The sequence below is a fragment of the Aspergillus japonicus genome (assembly GCF_003184785.1).
Source record: "Aspergillus japonicus CBS 114.51 unplaced genomic scaffold BO86scaffold_28, whole genome shotgun sequence".
Taxonomy (NCBI): domain Eukaryota; kingdom Fungi; phylum Ascomycota; class Eurotiomycetes; order Eurotiales; family Aspergillaceae; genus Aspergillus; species Aspergillus japonicus.
The window spans coordinates 287900-303542 of NW_020291665.1; the positions used below are offsets into that span (position 1 = coordinate 287900).

General features: G+C 54.4%; 5 protein-coding genes across 5 annotated transcripts; 2 read left to right on the forward strand and 3 right to left on the reverse strand.

Moving 5' to 3' along the window:
• Window positions 1–1238: 1238 nt before the first annotated feature.
• cwc26 (putative cell cycle control protein (Cwf26)) lies at window positions 1239–2458 on the reverse strand. Its single transcript, XM_025672211.1, has one exon. It carries the CDS (start codon window positions 2333–2335, stop codon window positions 1295–1297), a length of 1041 nt encoding a protein of 346 aa, XP_025527147.1. The 5' UTR covers window positions 2336–2458; the 3' UTR covers window positions 1239–1294.
• A 160-nt stretch (window positions 2459–2618) lies between these two features.
• BO86DRAFT_448604 (MGMT family protein) lies at window positions 2619–3459 on the forward strand (the record flags this gene model as incomplete). Its single annotated transcript, XM_025676659.1, has 3 exons — window positions 2619–2845; window positions 2959–3121; window positions 3222–3459. The coding sequence occupies exons 1-3, from the start codon at window positions 2731–2733 to the stop codon at window positions 3457–3459; spliced, it is 516 nt and encodes a 171-aa protein (XP_025527148.1). The 5' UTR covers window positions 2619–2730.
• A 203-nt stretch (window positions 3460–3662) lies between these two features.
• On the reverse strand, window positions 3663–5947 carry BO86DRAFT_431439 (serine/threonine-protein kinase; the record flags this gene model as incomplete). The annotated part of the gene is made up of 5 exons (XM_025675765.1): window positions 3663–4335; window positions 4389–4617; window positions 4673–4763; window positions 4812–5608; window positions 5769–5947. The coding sequence occupies 5 exons, from the start codon at window positions 5945–5947 to the stop codon at window positions 3898–3900; spliced, it is 1734 nt and encodes a 577-aa protein (XP_025527149.1). The 3' UTR covers window positions 3663–3897.
• Window positions 5948–7863: 1916 nt separating this feature from the next.
• BO86DRAFT_363450 (metallophosphatase domain-containing protein) lies at window positions 7864–9437 on the forward strand. The gene has a single exon (XM_025669971.1). It carries the CDS (start codon window positions 7975–7977, stop codon window positions 9145–9147), a length of 1173 nt encoding a protein of 390 aa, XP_025527150.1. The 5' UTR covers window positions 7864–7974; the 3' UTR covers window positions 9148–9437.
• A 98-nt stretch (window positions 9438–9535) lies between these two features.
• Window positions 9536–11584, reverse strand: BO86DRAFT_340032 (L-lactate dehydrogenase (cytochrome)). Its single transcript, XM_025669032.1, has 3 exons — window positions 11244–11584; window positions 10871–11184; window positions 9536–10797 (listed from the first exon to the last, which is right to left on the reverse strand). Exons 1-3 carry the CDS (start codon window positions 11344–11346, stop codon window positions 9718–9720), a joined length of 1497 nt encoding a protein of 498 aa, XP_025527151.1. The 5' UTR covers window positions 11347–11584; the 3' UTR covers window positions 9536–9717.
• Window positions 11585–15643: the final 4059 nt, after the last annotated feature.

Here is a 15643-nt window from a genome sequence, read left to right on the forward strand (position 1 = left end):
CAAGGGGGACAAACCTCACTGCAAGTGAGATGGAGGCGTAAAGGAAAGTAGAGAAGGAAGTGACAACCTGGTGAGGAGGGGATGGGCTAGTAGTCATTCCCTGAAATGGAGGATGCTCAATAATAGCCTCCTGAAGGGTTACTACTATCGGTACCTTCGTAGTTAGTTCGTTGCAATCAGTCAGATACGAAAATGGTAGCACGGGGTACAGGACAAAGATGGGGAGCTGATGGCCGGATGATAGGTCATCTGTTGGATATCATTCATTCATTCTATTTCTATTTATGCTATTTATGAACGAGCACTTGGAATCCTGCCTATTGACCATCTTCCAAAAGGGGTTTTACTTTTTCGAGGCAAGAACAAGATCGTTATCGAGAATACCATGGGGGGATAAAGTGAGCGAGAACGAGTGGCCGGCGCCCTCTCCTGGATTGTTCGTTATCGCAGTTTGCCGATCCTCCGAGCGCCACTGCCCCAACCATGGTTTATCTTCCCCTCCACTGTTCCTTATCCCGAGGTTAAAAGAACTATTGAGATTTTTGAGACGTTTGGAACCAAAGATGGGTTGTCAATCCGATCCACTAGTTCCAGGCACGTTGGCGTATCTGGACGTTTACTTGCTGAGGCATGGCAGGATGATGATTATCAGTTGTTGTTCTCCACGCAAGGATTGACAGTATAAGTACTGTACAGTATGTATAGTACACAGTATGTGCCAGTCCAGGCTTTGCGGTGGACGAATAAGGGAGACCACCGTGCTCACGGGGAATGACTGAAACCCAGGTGATGACGCTTATCAGCCACAGTTCTGGTGAACGTGATCCCATCAAGCGTATCAAGCGAGTCATCAGCTGCACGTCTTCCCTGTCGCTGATCGGAATTCCGTTAGCGCGGCGGGTGACTCGATGGTTGATCGTCAAGTCATGGCTGGGGGAGGAGTAAAGAGGAGGAGTGGGAGGCTTAGGCGTGGAGGTCATGGCGGTCACCGGCACAGGCAGGCATGACATCAGCGAGTATGTCAACTGGCGGGTTTACAATTCCTCCACTCGCCGCCTCCCTACGACGGAGATACTTTCCATCGAACAGAACTGGATGTGATGATACTCATACTTGCGAAGCGCCAGGAACATGCACGGAAACTGTTCCCAAATCACGCCGGGTCCATATTGGGTAATTATCAATGTCATCATTGCCAGTGTCCAGCACTGGATCCGTGTAACAAAAGTCATAGCAGAGTCATAGGTATCTGAACCACACCACACACCCCACACACCACTCTCCAGAAAACCAGTTACGCGTCCATCTGCCACTCGTAATCCAGCGCCTCCAGCCTCCCCTTCCGATTCCTGGCCGCAAACCACTCCTTCTCGAACCCATTACTCCGATCCACGCCATCCCACCGATGGCCCGGCCGGATCCCATAGCGATTCGGCTGGAACGCCCCCTTGTACAAGGGCTTCCCCGTCACACTGGTGCCGGGCCCGGCGGTCTTGGTCAAGAACTGCGCGGCGGGGTCATTCCAGCGCTGGCGCGCCTTGAGCTCGTCGTTCAGCTCGTCGTCCTCGGCCGTGCGCGCCAGCGGCATCGCCTTGGCCTCCTGTAGCTGCTGCCGCCTCTCCTCCCGCTGCTGCCGCTGCACATCGCCCATGAGCGCCTCGCGCGCCTCTTCCTCCTTGAGCTTCTTCTCCTCCTCCGCCCGGCGCGCCTCCGCCCGCTTCAGCGCCACATTGATGATGCGCCCGGACGCATCACGGTAGATCGTCTCCTGCGCCTGTTCCCCAGCGGCCACCGCACTGCCCTTATACCGCGCGGCCTCCAGCTTCTTCCTCCGCTCCTGCGCCGCCACCATGGCCGCTGTATCCGCCGCCGTCTGCAACCCCGCTCGCGCCCCAGATTCCATCCTCATCCCATCGTAATCATCTTCATCCTCATCTGCAACAACCGGCACCTCATCCTCATCCTCATCATCCCCGCCGCGCCCGGCCTTCCGTTCCGCCGCCGCAGACGCCAATATCGCATCCGCCGCATCCTTCTCCGCATCCGCGCCGCCAATCGTCTTCCACCCGGATTTCTTCGCCCGCCGGAACTCCCCGCCGGCGCCCCCGCCGCGGGCGCCCGACACGATCGCCGGGTTGTATTCGTCATCGTCTAGATCCCGGACGCCGGAGGCGGCGCGGAGATCTGGAGGGTCGTCATCGGCGATGATGAGGCCGGATTCTTCGGGTTTGTGGGTTGTCGTCTTCTTGCGTTTCTTCTTGGGGCGGTCGGTCGGGGCCGGGTCGGCGGTCAGGTAGTTTTTGGCGAGGTAGTCTGCTAGCGAGGAGGAGGGCATTGTAGTGTGTTTTCTTCTGTGGAAGGTAGGTCTCGTGAGACGTGGAGCGATCGTAGAAACAAGTAGTAGAGGTGGATAGACGTGGCTAAGGAAAGATGGTAGAGGAAGGTAGTGTAGTGTTTCGAAACTAAAATGTATAGTGCAGGTAACGAGTAAACTCAAGGAAGCTCCCAGCCCAGTCTAAACTGGAAGCTCGGAGGATCAGTTCTGCCGGTAATCTATTGCTCCGCTGTAAAATACAATACCAAACTTTCACCCTCCTCCACCCATACAGTGCAATGCATCTAGATCTATCAATGCAGCACTCAGTTTATAATCAATCCGCGAACTCCCCCTCTCCTTTCACCATAGAATCCGCGCTCAGATAGCTCTAACTACACCAAAAGTAAAGGAAAATGCCCCGCACCGACGAAGCAGAATGGTGGATCAACGCCGTCTACGAAGCGGTCCAAGAGATCCCCCGCGGCCGAGTCACCTCCTACGGCCACATCGCCTGCCTCCTGGGATATCGTATGTATTATGCATGCAGTGCTAGTGCCTGTCTATCTTCTTCACACCCTTTAAAGCCTTTTCTTTCCTTCCCTAGGGTTGTGGAGACCGAACTAACCCCAGGTTTGAAACAGCCAAACGCCCCCGCCAAGTAGGCGTAAGCCTCAAACACCTGCCCTCTGCGCCTTCAAATCCAGAGACAGAGGCCGACGCAGAAGCCGCCGCAGCGCCATTCTTCCACTCCGGGAACGTCCCGTGGCAGCGCGTGATCAATTCCAAGGGGATGATTTCGCATCGGTATGCCTTTTCTTTAACCCCGTTGTGCTCTGGCCTGTACCTGTACAATGCCAGTTCGTGAAGCAGCGTTCTTTGTGCTGATGTTGTTTGGTGCGGACAGTGGGCCAGGGAGTGCAGAGCGGCAGGCGGAAGTGCTGCGAGCGGAGGGCGTGGAGGTGGAGGTGGATAGTATGGGGGAGTATTATGTGGATTTTGGGCGGTTTGGGTGGTTTCCTGATGTGTTGCCGAGTGAGGAAGGGTTGGAGTCGGATGGAGGAGATGGGGAAGGTGAGAGGGGAGGGGAAGAGGAGGCGGGACGTAGTGATAGGGATAGGAGTGGAAATGAGTTGTTTGTTTGATGTTATTGCTACTCCTACTGCCTTCGGGGTAGAATAGTATTGTAGGTCTGTTGCTCAAATAGAGGTGTATCCCGTAAGACCATAGCAACCAGTCGTAGTAGCAACGAACCCGTCGGTCAAATAAACTGTCATAGTGTGGTAGCAAGATGGACTTCTATGAGGGTAGAATATTTGAAGCGAAAAGAAAAAAAAAAAGTGTAAAGAGGGTCTGTAGGGGGACCGGCACAGTAGACGACCATGCAATCAATCATGTTCAGGGCAATCATAAAACATCCAGTCAAACGGGCCAGTAAGAAACCAAAAAATATAGAATATAAAAGATCCGCCTCTCGAAATCATACCCAAAGGAAACTCGTCGCCTGACTCCGTGATGCACACAGATATCACGGGTCCTCTCTCATTCCTAACTTGCTTTTCGTGGGTCTTTTCCTCTTGCCTTTATCTCCGTTTAACCTCGGTCGCCCATCCGTCAATCCCCTCGCCTCGACTCCCAGGGGAAACGCCCAGGTCTACCGCCTCCATGCCGAGCGTGTCCTTCATCCATTCATGGGCAGCCATACCGCCAGCGTTGGCTCGTCTTTCGGGAGAGACTTCGAGCATCGGAAGGAGGAACTCGCTGATGCGCATGCTCTCCTCTACGCTGAAGTGATACTTTTCCCGTAGCACGTCAGGGAGTGCCCAGTGGCGCAAGCGGTGAATGTTGCGCAACTCTCCCTTGCGGTTGAAGATCTCCTGGGACCACTTCCCTGATAGGCAGAGAGACTTGGGGAACGGGCCCAACAGCTCGATAATCTGTGCGATGTGGTCGTCATCCTTGCCGTACTTCGTGCCTGATTGCGGGTCAAACAGATAGTCGCCTGTGATTAATTCGAAAACCTGTTTCATGGTCAGAGGACAATCGCGGAGATCGGGATGTACCTGCAACTCACCATGCATGCCATACTCCAGATGTCCGTACTAGCTCCCCACTTGGATCCTAGAATAACTTCCGGCGAACGGTATTGTCGCGTCTGGATGTCGTTCGTGAAATGATGCCCAACCCAGCACGCATTGCCCAGATCGGCAATCTTCACGGAAATAATATCGCAATCCAGCTCCTCACTCGGGGTGGAAGACTTGTCGAGCGAGATGCCCGATACTTCTCGTTCCAAGAGATCGCTAAACGTCGTTTAGTGTACTGGTTTGGGCCTCCATCTCGTCTGGGGTAACATACGCAGTCTTTTCTCTTTGTTTCTGTTTCTCATCTTCATCCTTGATGCCTAATACCTCTTTCATGGACGCAGCCCCCGAGTTAGCCTCTGTCACTTGCGATTAGCGATTTCTGATGCTCAGAAATCTTTTGTTAAACATACCTGATGAGTCGTTCACCATCTGGCTGAGACTGCTGTGGGAATTTTGTGAACTGTGTTTAAACTCGAAACTCGTGTTGAGGGGACTGGGCAGCGGTTGGCTTCCAGTGATCAGAGTGCGGCGCCGCCGCCGGCCGTTGCGGTTGTCCTCCTTCTGCTCCTTCTTGGCCTCCTCCTTGACGTACGTTTTCACAATCTGCTCCACGTCGCCAATCTCGATCAGCACGTTCTCCGGCTTCAGATCGGTGTGAATGATTCCACATTCCCGGTGCAAGTAGTCCAGACCCAGCAGCACTTGCTTCGTAATCTGTTTGACGAGCGGCATGGGAATGCCGCGATGATTCCATCGCTTAATCAATCCGAGCAAATTTTCTCCCAGCACTTCAAACACCATGCAGACGTGGACACCGTTGGGACCCTTGTGCTCGAACGAGTCGAGCAGACTGACCACATGTTTGCGACCAGGGTGGGATGGCTTCGCTTGGACGATGCGATTCAGTAGCTTGATCTCGTCGATGGCGGTTTCGGTATAATGAGCGGCGGAGCGAACGACCTTCAGGGCGACGTGCTTGCCGGTCGTCGTATCGCGGGACAGCCAGACTGTCGAAAAGTGACCCCACCCGAGCTTGCGCACGACCACGTATCGGCCATTGTTGTAGGTTTCTCCGACGCTGACCGGGTGGTAACCACCCTTGCAGTAATCTTCCGAGTCTTCCTCCTCAGCGGTAGTCTCCAGTTCTTCGCCGGCGCCGGAGGAAGAGGAGGATGAGCGCGATGGCGGGGCGCCGTATGCGGGATTCCTGCCAGACATGGCGGTTAGAGGATTTTAGGAGAGGAAAAAGCGGGCTGGGAAAGTGGGCGGAGTAGAAAAACAAGAAATTAGGCAATCAGATGGGATGGACCCGAAATCATGAACACGATGGAGAATGGGGGGGGGGGAGTCGAGCGAAATAACCATACCCCTCAGTAGTGGTAGTCGCTTGGTCGACAGGCGCACCGGGTTCGTTGGTGACGATCGGCTTTAAGTCGGTCCCTTTTCTTCTCTTCTTACCGCCATTGCCATTAGCAGCGGCCGCAGCGACACTAGCCATCTGCTTTCCCTTATTGATAACGGCTTTGGTGATTTCAACCCCGTCCATGGTGATGTTACAAAAGAATGAGTAACGACGGGGTGGATATCGGGGGGGTTGAAAATGACGGAGGCGAAAGTTTTGGGGAGGGAGGAGGAGGAGAAGGGAGGGGGGCAAAGAGAAAAGATAGATAGGACGGAGGTTGGGGGGTGGATGGCGGGCGTTCGACTTGGTAGCGCGAAGTCCAGTCAGTCAGTCAGTGTCCATTCAGTACCTGTAGTTGGTGGGTGTGGCCGGCGGCGGCGGGTGGGCGGAGAGGGTACAGTAGTAGTATGGTAGTAGGTAGACTAGGTAAGGTAAGAAAGAAGTAAGTAACTTACTGGGCAGAGAAAGTGTTGGGTTCTGCAAATCTGAGGGGTCGTCTTTTGGTTTGGGTTTGGGTTCAACAGCGCCCGCAATGGGTTGTAGACAAATATGAATTGTAGGAAATCGATGGTTCAACAAGACACACTTCACAGTCTATGAACCAGATCAGTCACAAGGAATTTCTTCAACTGGGCGATGGGACAATGCAGAATGCGATGCATGAACATGGAAATCAAAGCCTAATATTTTCCCAGGCGAAGAGCAGTAGGAAGACGAGGGATGATGCACCGGAGTTATGACGCAAACGATATAGACGGATCGATGCAACAACCACCAACCACCATCCGATGTGAGCCTCGTTTCCACAACTCTAGACCTTCTCGGGGAATAATGCGCTCTAAGCAAGGGGGTGATTGAAGAAGCGAACGATAGACAGGGAAAATAAAGTGTCGATGGCAGGATTCATCCAGGAATGTCCGCAAGCGTAGATGCGGGAGGGAGTAGGAAGTCGTGAGGGCGAGACAGAGGAGAGAGCACGCACGCTAAGAAACACAGTGTTGAAGGTTGACAACCACCATTAACACTCAGGTGGCAAATCAATAGATATTTTCTCAGTTGGGCCTGAATGGGCAAGAAATCAGTTCACCGTAAAAAAGAGATCACCTCATAATCAGATTCCCGGAGAAAAGCGAACCTGCTTGCTTGTCCGTACTGTACAGTAAGTACATGGGATTCTAGAACATGCGCTGTGGGCGTGGCAGTCGTCGTATCTATAGATGGCGTTGCGGGAGAAGAGGGGCACAGACATCCTTACTATGTACTATGGAACTTAGTCTGTTTATACCCAGAAGCTGGATCCAGGAGGAGTTAAACAGAGTACGATAGTCGACTTAATTAATAAGGATATGGGGAGATATTGATTGGTCTTGCTCGTGTTGCATGCAGAGAAAAGCTTCTAGCTTTGAATCCGGGGTTCTACAGTAAGAATCTACCACAAACTTGTCCATCCATACCACCATCCTTCCACCCTATAACTTGTTCCATATATACATGCAAACCTACTACATGCGACCGGTCTGTTACACAAGATATAACTTAACCCATCCCCAGCCATAATCGGAGGATCCCGCCCGTTGGCACCCGATCGATCTAGGCTTGATGTCACTCAATGCTGGCGGAGTCTATGATTCAACTAACGGATCGGCCCATGCGGGTACATGTCTGAGATATGATTGTGCTCTGAATCACTCATCCAGCCCCAGACTGTCTAGCATTGTGAGTGTTCTGTCTCAGCCGGGTGTATGGAAACAATACCTGATGACTGAGGCTGCTGAGATTTCTTATGCATCGTGTCATAGAAAGTTAGTAGCTGCAAGCCTGAAACCTGAGGCATTACAGGTTGCATTTGGGATAACAAAGGCAGAGAGCCAATCATGGCAGGCACGAGGCCAAACCAACTTTCCCCCACCTCCGCAAAACTCGGCCTGAGGTTACGTAGGCCCAGGAAACACCCCAGGCATCAATTCGGCTCATTGTAGCCTCAGGCCAGTAAAGCAGCACATGGAAAGCGCCCAAGCTTCCAAACGACTCCATCCGATTACACAATTACCTGCAGACCTGGCTGAGACAACAACAGCACCAACAGCCATGGACTAATTAACTTACACACCCTGAATGCATCTCGTATCGACTCACCTTACCAACCTACACTCCCTCATCTACCTCCAACCATGTCCTCTCCCTTCCACCCGCGCCCGTTCACCGACTACATCATCTTCTCTCCTCTAGCCGCCTTCATCTACCCCGTGCACCACCTCCTCAATCGACTCCGCGGACCACCACGACTACCACCCCCGAATGCTCATCCGATCCGCGTCGTCTGCATCTCTGACACCCACACACTCGAATGGGCCGACATCCCCGATGGCGACCTCCTCATCCACGCGGGGGACCTGAGCAACGACGGCTCCGCGCGCGAGATCCAACAAGCCGTGAACTGGCTGCGCCGTCTGCCGCATGCCCATAAAGTCGTCATCTGTGGCAACCACGACAGTTACTTCGACGTGCGCTCGCGCCGCCCAGAAGACCGCGACGACGCCGCCGCCGCCGCCGCCGCCGCCTCGTCCTACGCGACCATCTCCTCCTCGACCGCCTCGCTCCGCTCCCTCCCCTCCGACGACCTCGACCGCATCGACTGGGGCGACATCCACTACCTCCAACACTCCTCAATCACCCTCACCTTCCCCGCAACCTCTCCCTCCCCTTCCGTACCATCATCATCCTCGTCCCAAACCACCCCGCTCCTCCACTACCACTACCACCACCCAAACAACAACCGCCCACGCACGCTAACCCTCTACGGCGCCCCGCAAATCCCGGCGATCGCGCCCCTGGGCCCCGAACACGCCTTCACCTACCCGCCGCAGCACGACGCCTGGGCCGGCACCGTACCCGCGTCCACCGACATCCTGATCACGCACACCCCGCCAGCGGCGCACCTGGACCTGTCCCCGATCTTCTCGACGGGGTGCCCAGCGCTGCTGGCCGAGGCGTGGCGCGTTCGCCCCGCCCTGCACGTCTTCGGCCACATCCACGCCGCCTACGGCCTGGAGCGCTGCTACTACGACGAGGCCCAGCACGCGTGGGAGCGCCTCTGCGCCGCCCGCCGCCCGCGCGCCCGGCGGTCGCGCTTGCGGGCCCTCGTCACCGGCGGGATCCGGGATCTGTTGGATGTGGCGGGGTGGGTGGACGCCGCGCGCGTCGTCATCTACGGCGTGCTCGGGATCGTCTGGGCCAAGGTCTGGGGCGGCGAGAACGCCGGCTGCGGGTGGATGGTCAATGCGGCTGCGATGTATCGCGATGAGGGGGTGCTGAGGAATAAGCCGCAGGTGGTGGTTCTGTGAGTTTGGGTTCTTGTGGGTGGTGGTTGGGTTGGCGGAGTATTTGCGCGTGGTACTTCGTGGAGATTCTAGGTGAGATGGAAGATGGACCAACTGGAGGCGGGAGGCGGGGAGGTTAAGTTCGGAATGTATATAATCTTGTTTGCATGTGGCAGGCAGGCCAGGCGGGAGCGGATAGGTGTACAGGAGCAGTAAGTGGCCATGGTGATCATGGTCATGGACATGGACAGGATGGGTGCTAGCGTATCTGCTCCACGCCAGTCATATTTTTTCAACAAAAGCGCTGCATCGGGTGCATTAGGCGTTAATATCACTATTTACAGACGAACTACTCCGATGGGGAGATCTGTGGCTATACTATTTGCTACAGGAGATAAAGTAACAAGATCCAGTGATGTCATCATATATTGTATATATGCATAGGCAGGAAGGTCATCTCGCCGTATGTTTTATAATCCGATCGGATGAAAGTCTAACAACAGGGTATAAAGGAACATGTATATAAAAAGAGGCAGACAGACCGTCGCGAAAACCAAGATGAGGAAGTAGAGTGCACCAGAAGAGAAGAAAGCCCTACAGCTTGGCCTTCTCGCTGAACCGCGGCGCGACGAGAGGATCATACGCCCCCGCGGAAAGGGTATCGGACGGCACGACGGCATTGTGGCCGCCGGCTAGACCGCGGACGTCCAGCAAGCTGGGGTTCAGGTCCTCGATCTTATTGGCGCCGATCAGGCGCATGTTCATCTCCATCTCGTCCTTGAGCAGCTGCATGGCGCGCTCGACGCCGGGCTGGCCGTAGGCGGACATGGCGAAGAGGAAGGGGCGGCCGATGCCGACGCCCTTGGCGCCGAGGCAGAGGGCCTTGAGCATGTCGGTGGCGCGGCGGATGCCGCCGTCAACGTAGACCTCGATGCGATCCTGCCAGCCGCGCTGGCGCAGGGCGGGCATGACCTCGGCGAGGAGCTCGACGGCGGAGGGGGCGAACTCGAGCTGGCGGCCGCCGTGGTTGGAGAGGACGACGCCCTGGACGCCGGCCTCGACGGCGCGGAGCACGTCCTCGACGCACTGCACGCCCTTGAGCACGATGGGCATGCGCGTGATGGACTGGAACCAGGGGATGTCCTTCCACGAGAGCGCGGGGTCGATGAACGAGGAGATGGCGCGCGCCGCGCCCTGCGACCGGTCCACGCTGTCGCCGCCCGACGCCTGCACGCTCGACCCCACGTCCGAGAACTTGGACCGCATGTCCTTCTCGCGCCGGCCCAGCTGCGGCGCGTCCACCGTGATGAACAGCCCCTTGCACCCGCGCGCCTCCGCGTGCTGCACGATCCGCTTCGTGATCGCCCGGTCCTTGTTCACGTACAGCTGCAGCCACTGCACCTGCGCGCCCTGCCGCGCGTCCACGATCTCGTCGAACGAGCATGACGCCAGCGTCGGGATCATCTGGATCACGTCGTGCGTGTGCGCCGACCGCGTGAAGATCACCTCCCCCTCCGGGTGGCCCAGCTTGCCCAGCGCCGTCGCCGTCACGTAGAACGGCGCCGACACCTTGGTGCCTAGCATCGTCGTCGAGAAGTCGACGTGCTCCACATCCACCAGGATGCGAGGGCGGAACCAGATCTTGTGGAACGCGGAGTGGTTCTCGCGCATAGTCTGCAGCCCCGGGGCAAGATTAGCGATGCGTTTCAACAATTTTCGGGCCCGTGTTTAGGGCAGGAAGGCTTACAATCTCATCGTCCGCACCACTGGAGTAGTAGGCCCAGGCCGTCTTCTTCATCACGTTGCGAGCGACCGCCTCAAAGTCCATCAGATTGTAGCACGCCGCCAGCGGGGGCATGCGCTTGATGCGCTCCTGGCGTTCCTCCTCCTCCGGATCGGCGACCTTCTCTTCTTGCTCGACTGTGGACATGTCGACCTCGCCCAGGTGCTTGGACTGGTCGAGGAACTTGTCCAGAGTGTCGGGAGGGTGGATGGGGTCGAACTCCTCGGTCGCATCCTTGCCGGCATACTTCAAAATGATCTTCTGGCCACCGGGGTGTTCTGCGGTGGTGTTAGTGGCGACGGAGGTTGGTGAAAACACTCAAGATGAGAAAACTGACCAGGCAGAAATTCTGTCACATCGTAGGCCTTTCCGTGAACAATGACCCAGCACGAGTCTTTGGAGTTGTGCTGGGCGACATCAGCGCCGGTGAGTTTCGTCATTGCGGCGATGGGTATGTGGTGTGAGGGGAAGGGAGAGGGGTGACGGGGGCGAGATGGAGGATTGAGGATTGGGAAGTGGTAGGAAGAAAGAAGAAGTTTAAAAAGAAGAATTAAGTTAGGGGTTAAGAGGTGAAGGAGGCCAAGGGAATGATTCGCCCGAGAAGCACGGGGTTATGGAAGAACGTCACGGCGGACAGACAGACAGACTTGAGTTCAATGTGGAGGAGATAGACTGGGGAAATGATCCTCGGGATAATGTCCAGCGAGCCTATTGAACGCTGCCACTGGCCGGTGGGAAATGGAAGAGCGGTCGTTGGTCACCCGGGGTTTTCCAGCGCAATTCGGGCGACGGGCTCTTCTCGGCCGACTTATCGATTCCTCCTTCATCCTCGGCTTTTCTCCTTCGAGATCGCCTGCTTGACGTCTCCATAGGCACAACCAAACTTTATCTCCAGGTTCCTTATTTTGTGACTGGCTAATGATATGACATACATAGTACGATGGTAGTGAAACTACTACTATGTGTGTAAGATACCTAGAGTGTTCAATGAATGGGTTGTTCCAGGGTCCGGTCGATCCTCCGTGACCGAAACCGGCAATATCAGATTTGATCCACACTAGGCCAGATCATCCAGAAATCATCATTCCATCTAAAGCTCAAGCTGGGGGATAATTCCATATACTGGAATGCTTGGTGCAATGAGATGCCCACAAATCTTATGCTGAATTGTTGACTGCTTAATCAATACAAATGTCTCTCCAGGATCACCTTTAATCGCTTACTTACAACAAGGATCTCGCCACGTCAAGCAAATATCTTGTCGCCGAACTTTTTTCCTTTCGCTGTGGATCACCTTAGAACAAAGCCCATGTCAGCACGTACAGTACTATACATCCTTTGCTACGGCCTCCGTGCCCGTCCCAGGCTCGCTCCCATCGTTCTTCATCTTACCAGGACCACCGACAGCACCCTCGAGCGAAGCACTCATCGCCGAGCTTTTAAGCTCGACCTTGTCTACAATAGTCCGGCTCCAGCCTCGATGATGTCTTCCCGGACAACCCGAATTTGCTCACCTACCGTGGACCGTCTCTCCTGCCTCCAAGTTGGGCCATCCCCACCCGAGTCACCGTATTTCCCCGTCGGCCGCTTCTGATGCGACCAAGGCTTCTTATCTATTCCAGAGTCGGAAAGTCTTGGCGGAGAGGCGATAGCTGGTGCCAGGAGGAGATCTCATCGCATCGACGGCCGGCTAAGCGATGAAAAAAAAATTTGCAACGTAGCGTCATGGCCTGAGCTACGCTCAGTTTGCCGGTAAATGGTATAATGCGCTTTGAATGTAAATGCTGAGCTGCACTACATTACCACAACCGGCCGTCTTCCAGGCTTGGTTGCAAGCAGTGGCGAGCAGGCCTCAAAACATCAAAATCATTTCCTCGAAGCCTTTATTGCGCTCGGCGCGGAACATGAAGTAGACAGACGTAGTCCTGGGGGTTATCCTTCGCTAATCTTCATTCGTGCTGCATTGCGCCAGGTCGATGCCACGCGCGGACTCGAAATGGGGCCAGGAACGCATGTATACGGACGATGTTTTGGCAGGGGAATGAACAGTCCAATGGACGCAGTTTTAGGAGTATCTGTCTGCGTTAGAGCAATGACCTAAGGGGAGAGCGAAAATCCCTGTTGGAAGGGGGATCTAGCGGGAAGGGAATCTTTGCAGTGCAGCGCAATCAGAGTACAGTAAGCAGGCGGATTCGGCTTGGTACTCCGAGAACTGAGCCCAGTTGCGCAGCGGATGAGATGACTCGAGTCTCGCAAAGAGCGTTTTGGTGCGATGGCTCGGAAGTTGGTTGATGGCTGCATGGAAAAAGATTGGTCTGTCAGCTGTATCGCTCACTTTGACCGCCGCTGTAAAGGTGTCGAGTAAGTCATTCACTCTGTAGATGATGTCTCCTTTCGCAGCGTCTGAAATCCACTTGTAAGAAGCGTACAACACAATGCGGGCGCGGATTTGTGACATCGATGGCTGTGCTTGAAACCTGAAAGAGAATCCGAGAGTAGAGAATACTCAGTCTCCGCCCTTCACAACTTATTGCATGGCCTAGCCCTATGCAATGGCCTTACTGAAGTGTTTTCTCAATGTCTTCATTGAGGGATTATTCACCCCGGAAGATTGATCAAGACAGAATTGCCCAACAAGTCACTTTTGTGCAGCCTTTGAAATTGCGAGGCCACACCACGGGATGCCTGCGGACATCGAGAAAAAAGAAGGGGGTCAGTCATGGCTGAGATCTTGTTGTGATATGATCGAGATAGTCACATATAATTTCATAGTGAAGCCTAAGAATAAAGCCGTGTATGGTAGAACCGCCTATGAACTGTGGCCTTCCTTCTAGTTGAAATTGTGCCAGCACAAGTCAGCTCTTACATCGGCATTGAGTGGCAGAAATGGATGGAGTAGAGTGCAAGATGAGCCTGCTAGCCGCTCAGACGTGGCTAAGCTTTCCAAGTGTCTGCAGCACGGAGAACTTCGATACTTGGCATCAAGAAGTCTATCTGAGCGAGCATACTAGATCTGTAGCAAATGGCAGCACAGCGTTTCCGTCGTTCACCCACGTACGGTTTTATCACCAGCTAGGAGTCAAAGTGGCTTGCCTCCGAGCAAGGCGCACAACTCTATCGGATTGTCTTTGGTTCTGATCTTGGTAGGATGCTGTGAGAATCTGTCGCTTGCTGGGAACTTCATCGCTCACGGAAATCGACCGGAGGATGACAACCGCAGCGGGAAAGACATTATCCTAAACTTTTTCGCCTCGGAGTCCGGAGTCTGGAGATGTGGAGAGCTAACCTACGAGTACATGGGCCCCCGGGCAGATTTTTCTTTTCCCTTTGGAGAATGAGGGGGGAGGAGATGGACCCCCCATGTGCCCCAGAAGCACTCTTGCCGGCCGCCCCCGGAAATGACAAGTCTCGCCCGGCAAGCAACCAAGTCTGAACGCAGGAGGTGGGGCTCACCACACAGCGACATGACTGGAGGTACGTATACCCAAAGAATTGCCCGACGGGGTTGATTGCCATGTTGGGGCCGAATGATGAGATGAAGGTCGTCATGTCCTCGTGTGTTCGTGAAAATGTTGGTGGCTAGAGATGGCCTCGGCAAAGGCTACCAGGATACGATTGCGCGCCAGGATTGAGCTAAAACGCCGAAGCGAGTTCATGCTGATATGCATAGGACGTCCAGAAAAGCCGGAGATAACTGCGGATTCCCATGGATAGTCTGAAATGGCAGGTTATCCGACACGCAATGATGTTTTGTCTTTTGTGGGATATGTGCAGTACTCCACGTTCTTGGCCACATGTGTTGGTTGACTTCATCGGCTGAGTTGTCTGCCTCAGGCTTTGACCCGGATATGCTTGTTCCCCGCTTCGAACCGTACCAGACACATGAAAGATAAATCAGGCGTAGGAACTCCATGAAGTCATGGGATGTTCCATTGAAAGATTGCCGTCTGAGTGGTGGACAGGCTTTCATGCTGTTGTCGCAACATATGCGTTCAAGCATCTTGCCACTGGATTTGGTCCCGAAAATATACCCCCATGATTTTCGGGTAGTATGGAAAGCCTGTGCACTTGTCATGATTATATGATGGAATACCAAGGGCAGGAAAAGTATCCATCACACGCAGTTGATGATGCATAAGAGTAGCTAGGGCATGCATAATCAGTGACCAGGTTTTCTGAAGTGACAAGTGCGACACCCATCGCTGTCAACACGTGATCGCTAGCAGAGAAATCGGCGGCTTGTTCCCATCGGTCTCGCTGAGATCGCTACTATAGGCTGAGTGAGACGCGGATGAAAGCACAATAACTCAAAGTAGGGTTTTCCCGACGAGACATCAAAGGCAATTGACTCCACCCTCTCGCTTTGTTCCGGTGATACATCCGTCACATCACGACAAATCTAGTAATTAAGCGACTTCCGAAAAAACTCTATGTTATTGACTATTGAGGTGCTTCAGCACGGCATGGCACGCAGGACTGAGAAGCACATAAAGTCCAGTGCAACGATCGCCGAGTCTATTTGCTGCTAGTGGTGACACAAGATTCTATAGATCGCAGAAATCGACATTCCGGGTGATATCTTCATAACATATCCGGTAATTCCGAACCGACCTGCCGGGACAGACAGCACTTGCTTTGAGAGGGGGCAAGGGGGGCGTCGCAGCAAAGAACGGCATACCCAAGGGGGCAAATGGACAGAGCCCTCGTTGCCATCGATAAGCAAGGGCAACGGCTCGT

Excerpts from the sequence above, each read along its gene's own strand:
- cwc26 (XM_025672211.1), bottom strand. The coding sequence starts at position 2,335 with ATGCCCTCCTCCTCGCTAGCAGACTACCTCGCCAAAAACTACCTGACC.
- BO86DRAFT_363450 (XM_025669971.1), top strand. The coding sequence starts at position 7,975 with ATGTCCTCTCCCTTCCACCCGCGCCCGTTCACCGACTACATCATCTTC.
- BO86DRAFT_340032 (XM_025669032.1), bottom strand. The coding sequence starts at position 11,346 with ATGACGAAACTCACCGGCGCTGATGTCGCCCAGCACAACTCCAAAGAC. Across the intron at positions 11,185-11,243 it reads TGTGACAGAATTTCTGCCTG|AACACCCCGGTGGCCAGAAG; the intron begins GTCAGTTTTCTC and ends ACACCACCGCAG. Across the intron at positions 10,798-10,870 it reads GTGGTGCGGACGATGAGATT|ACTATGCGCGAGAACCACTC; the intron begins GTAAGCCTTCCT and ends CCGGGGCTGCAG.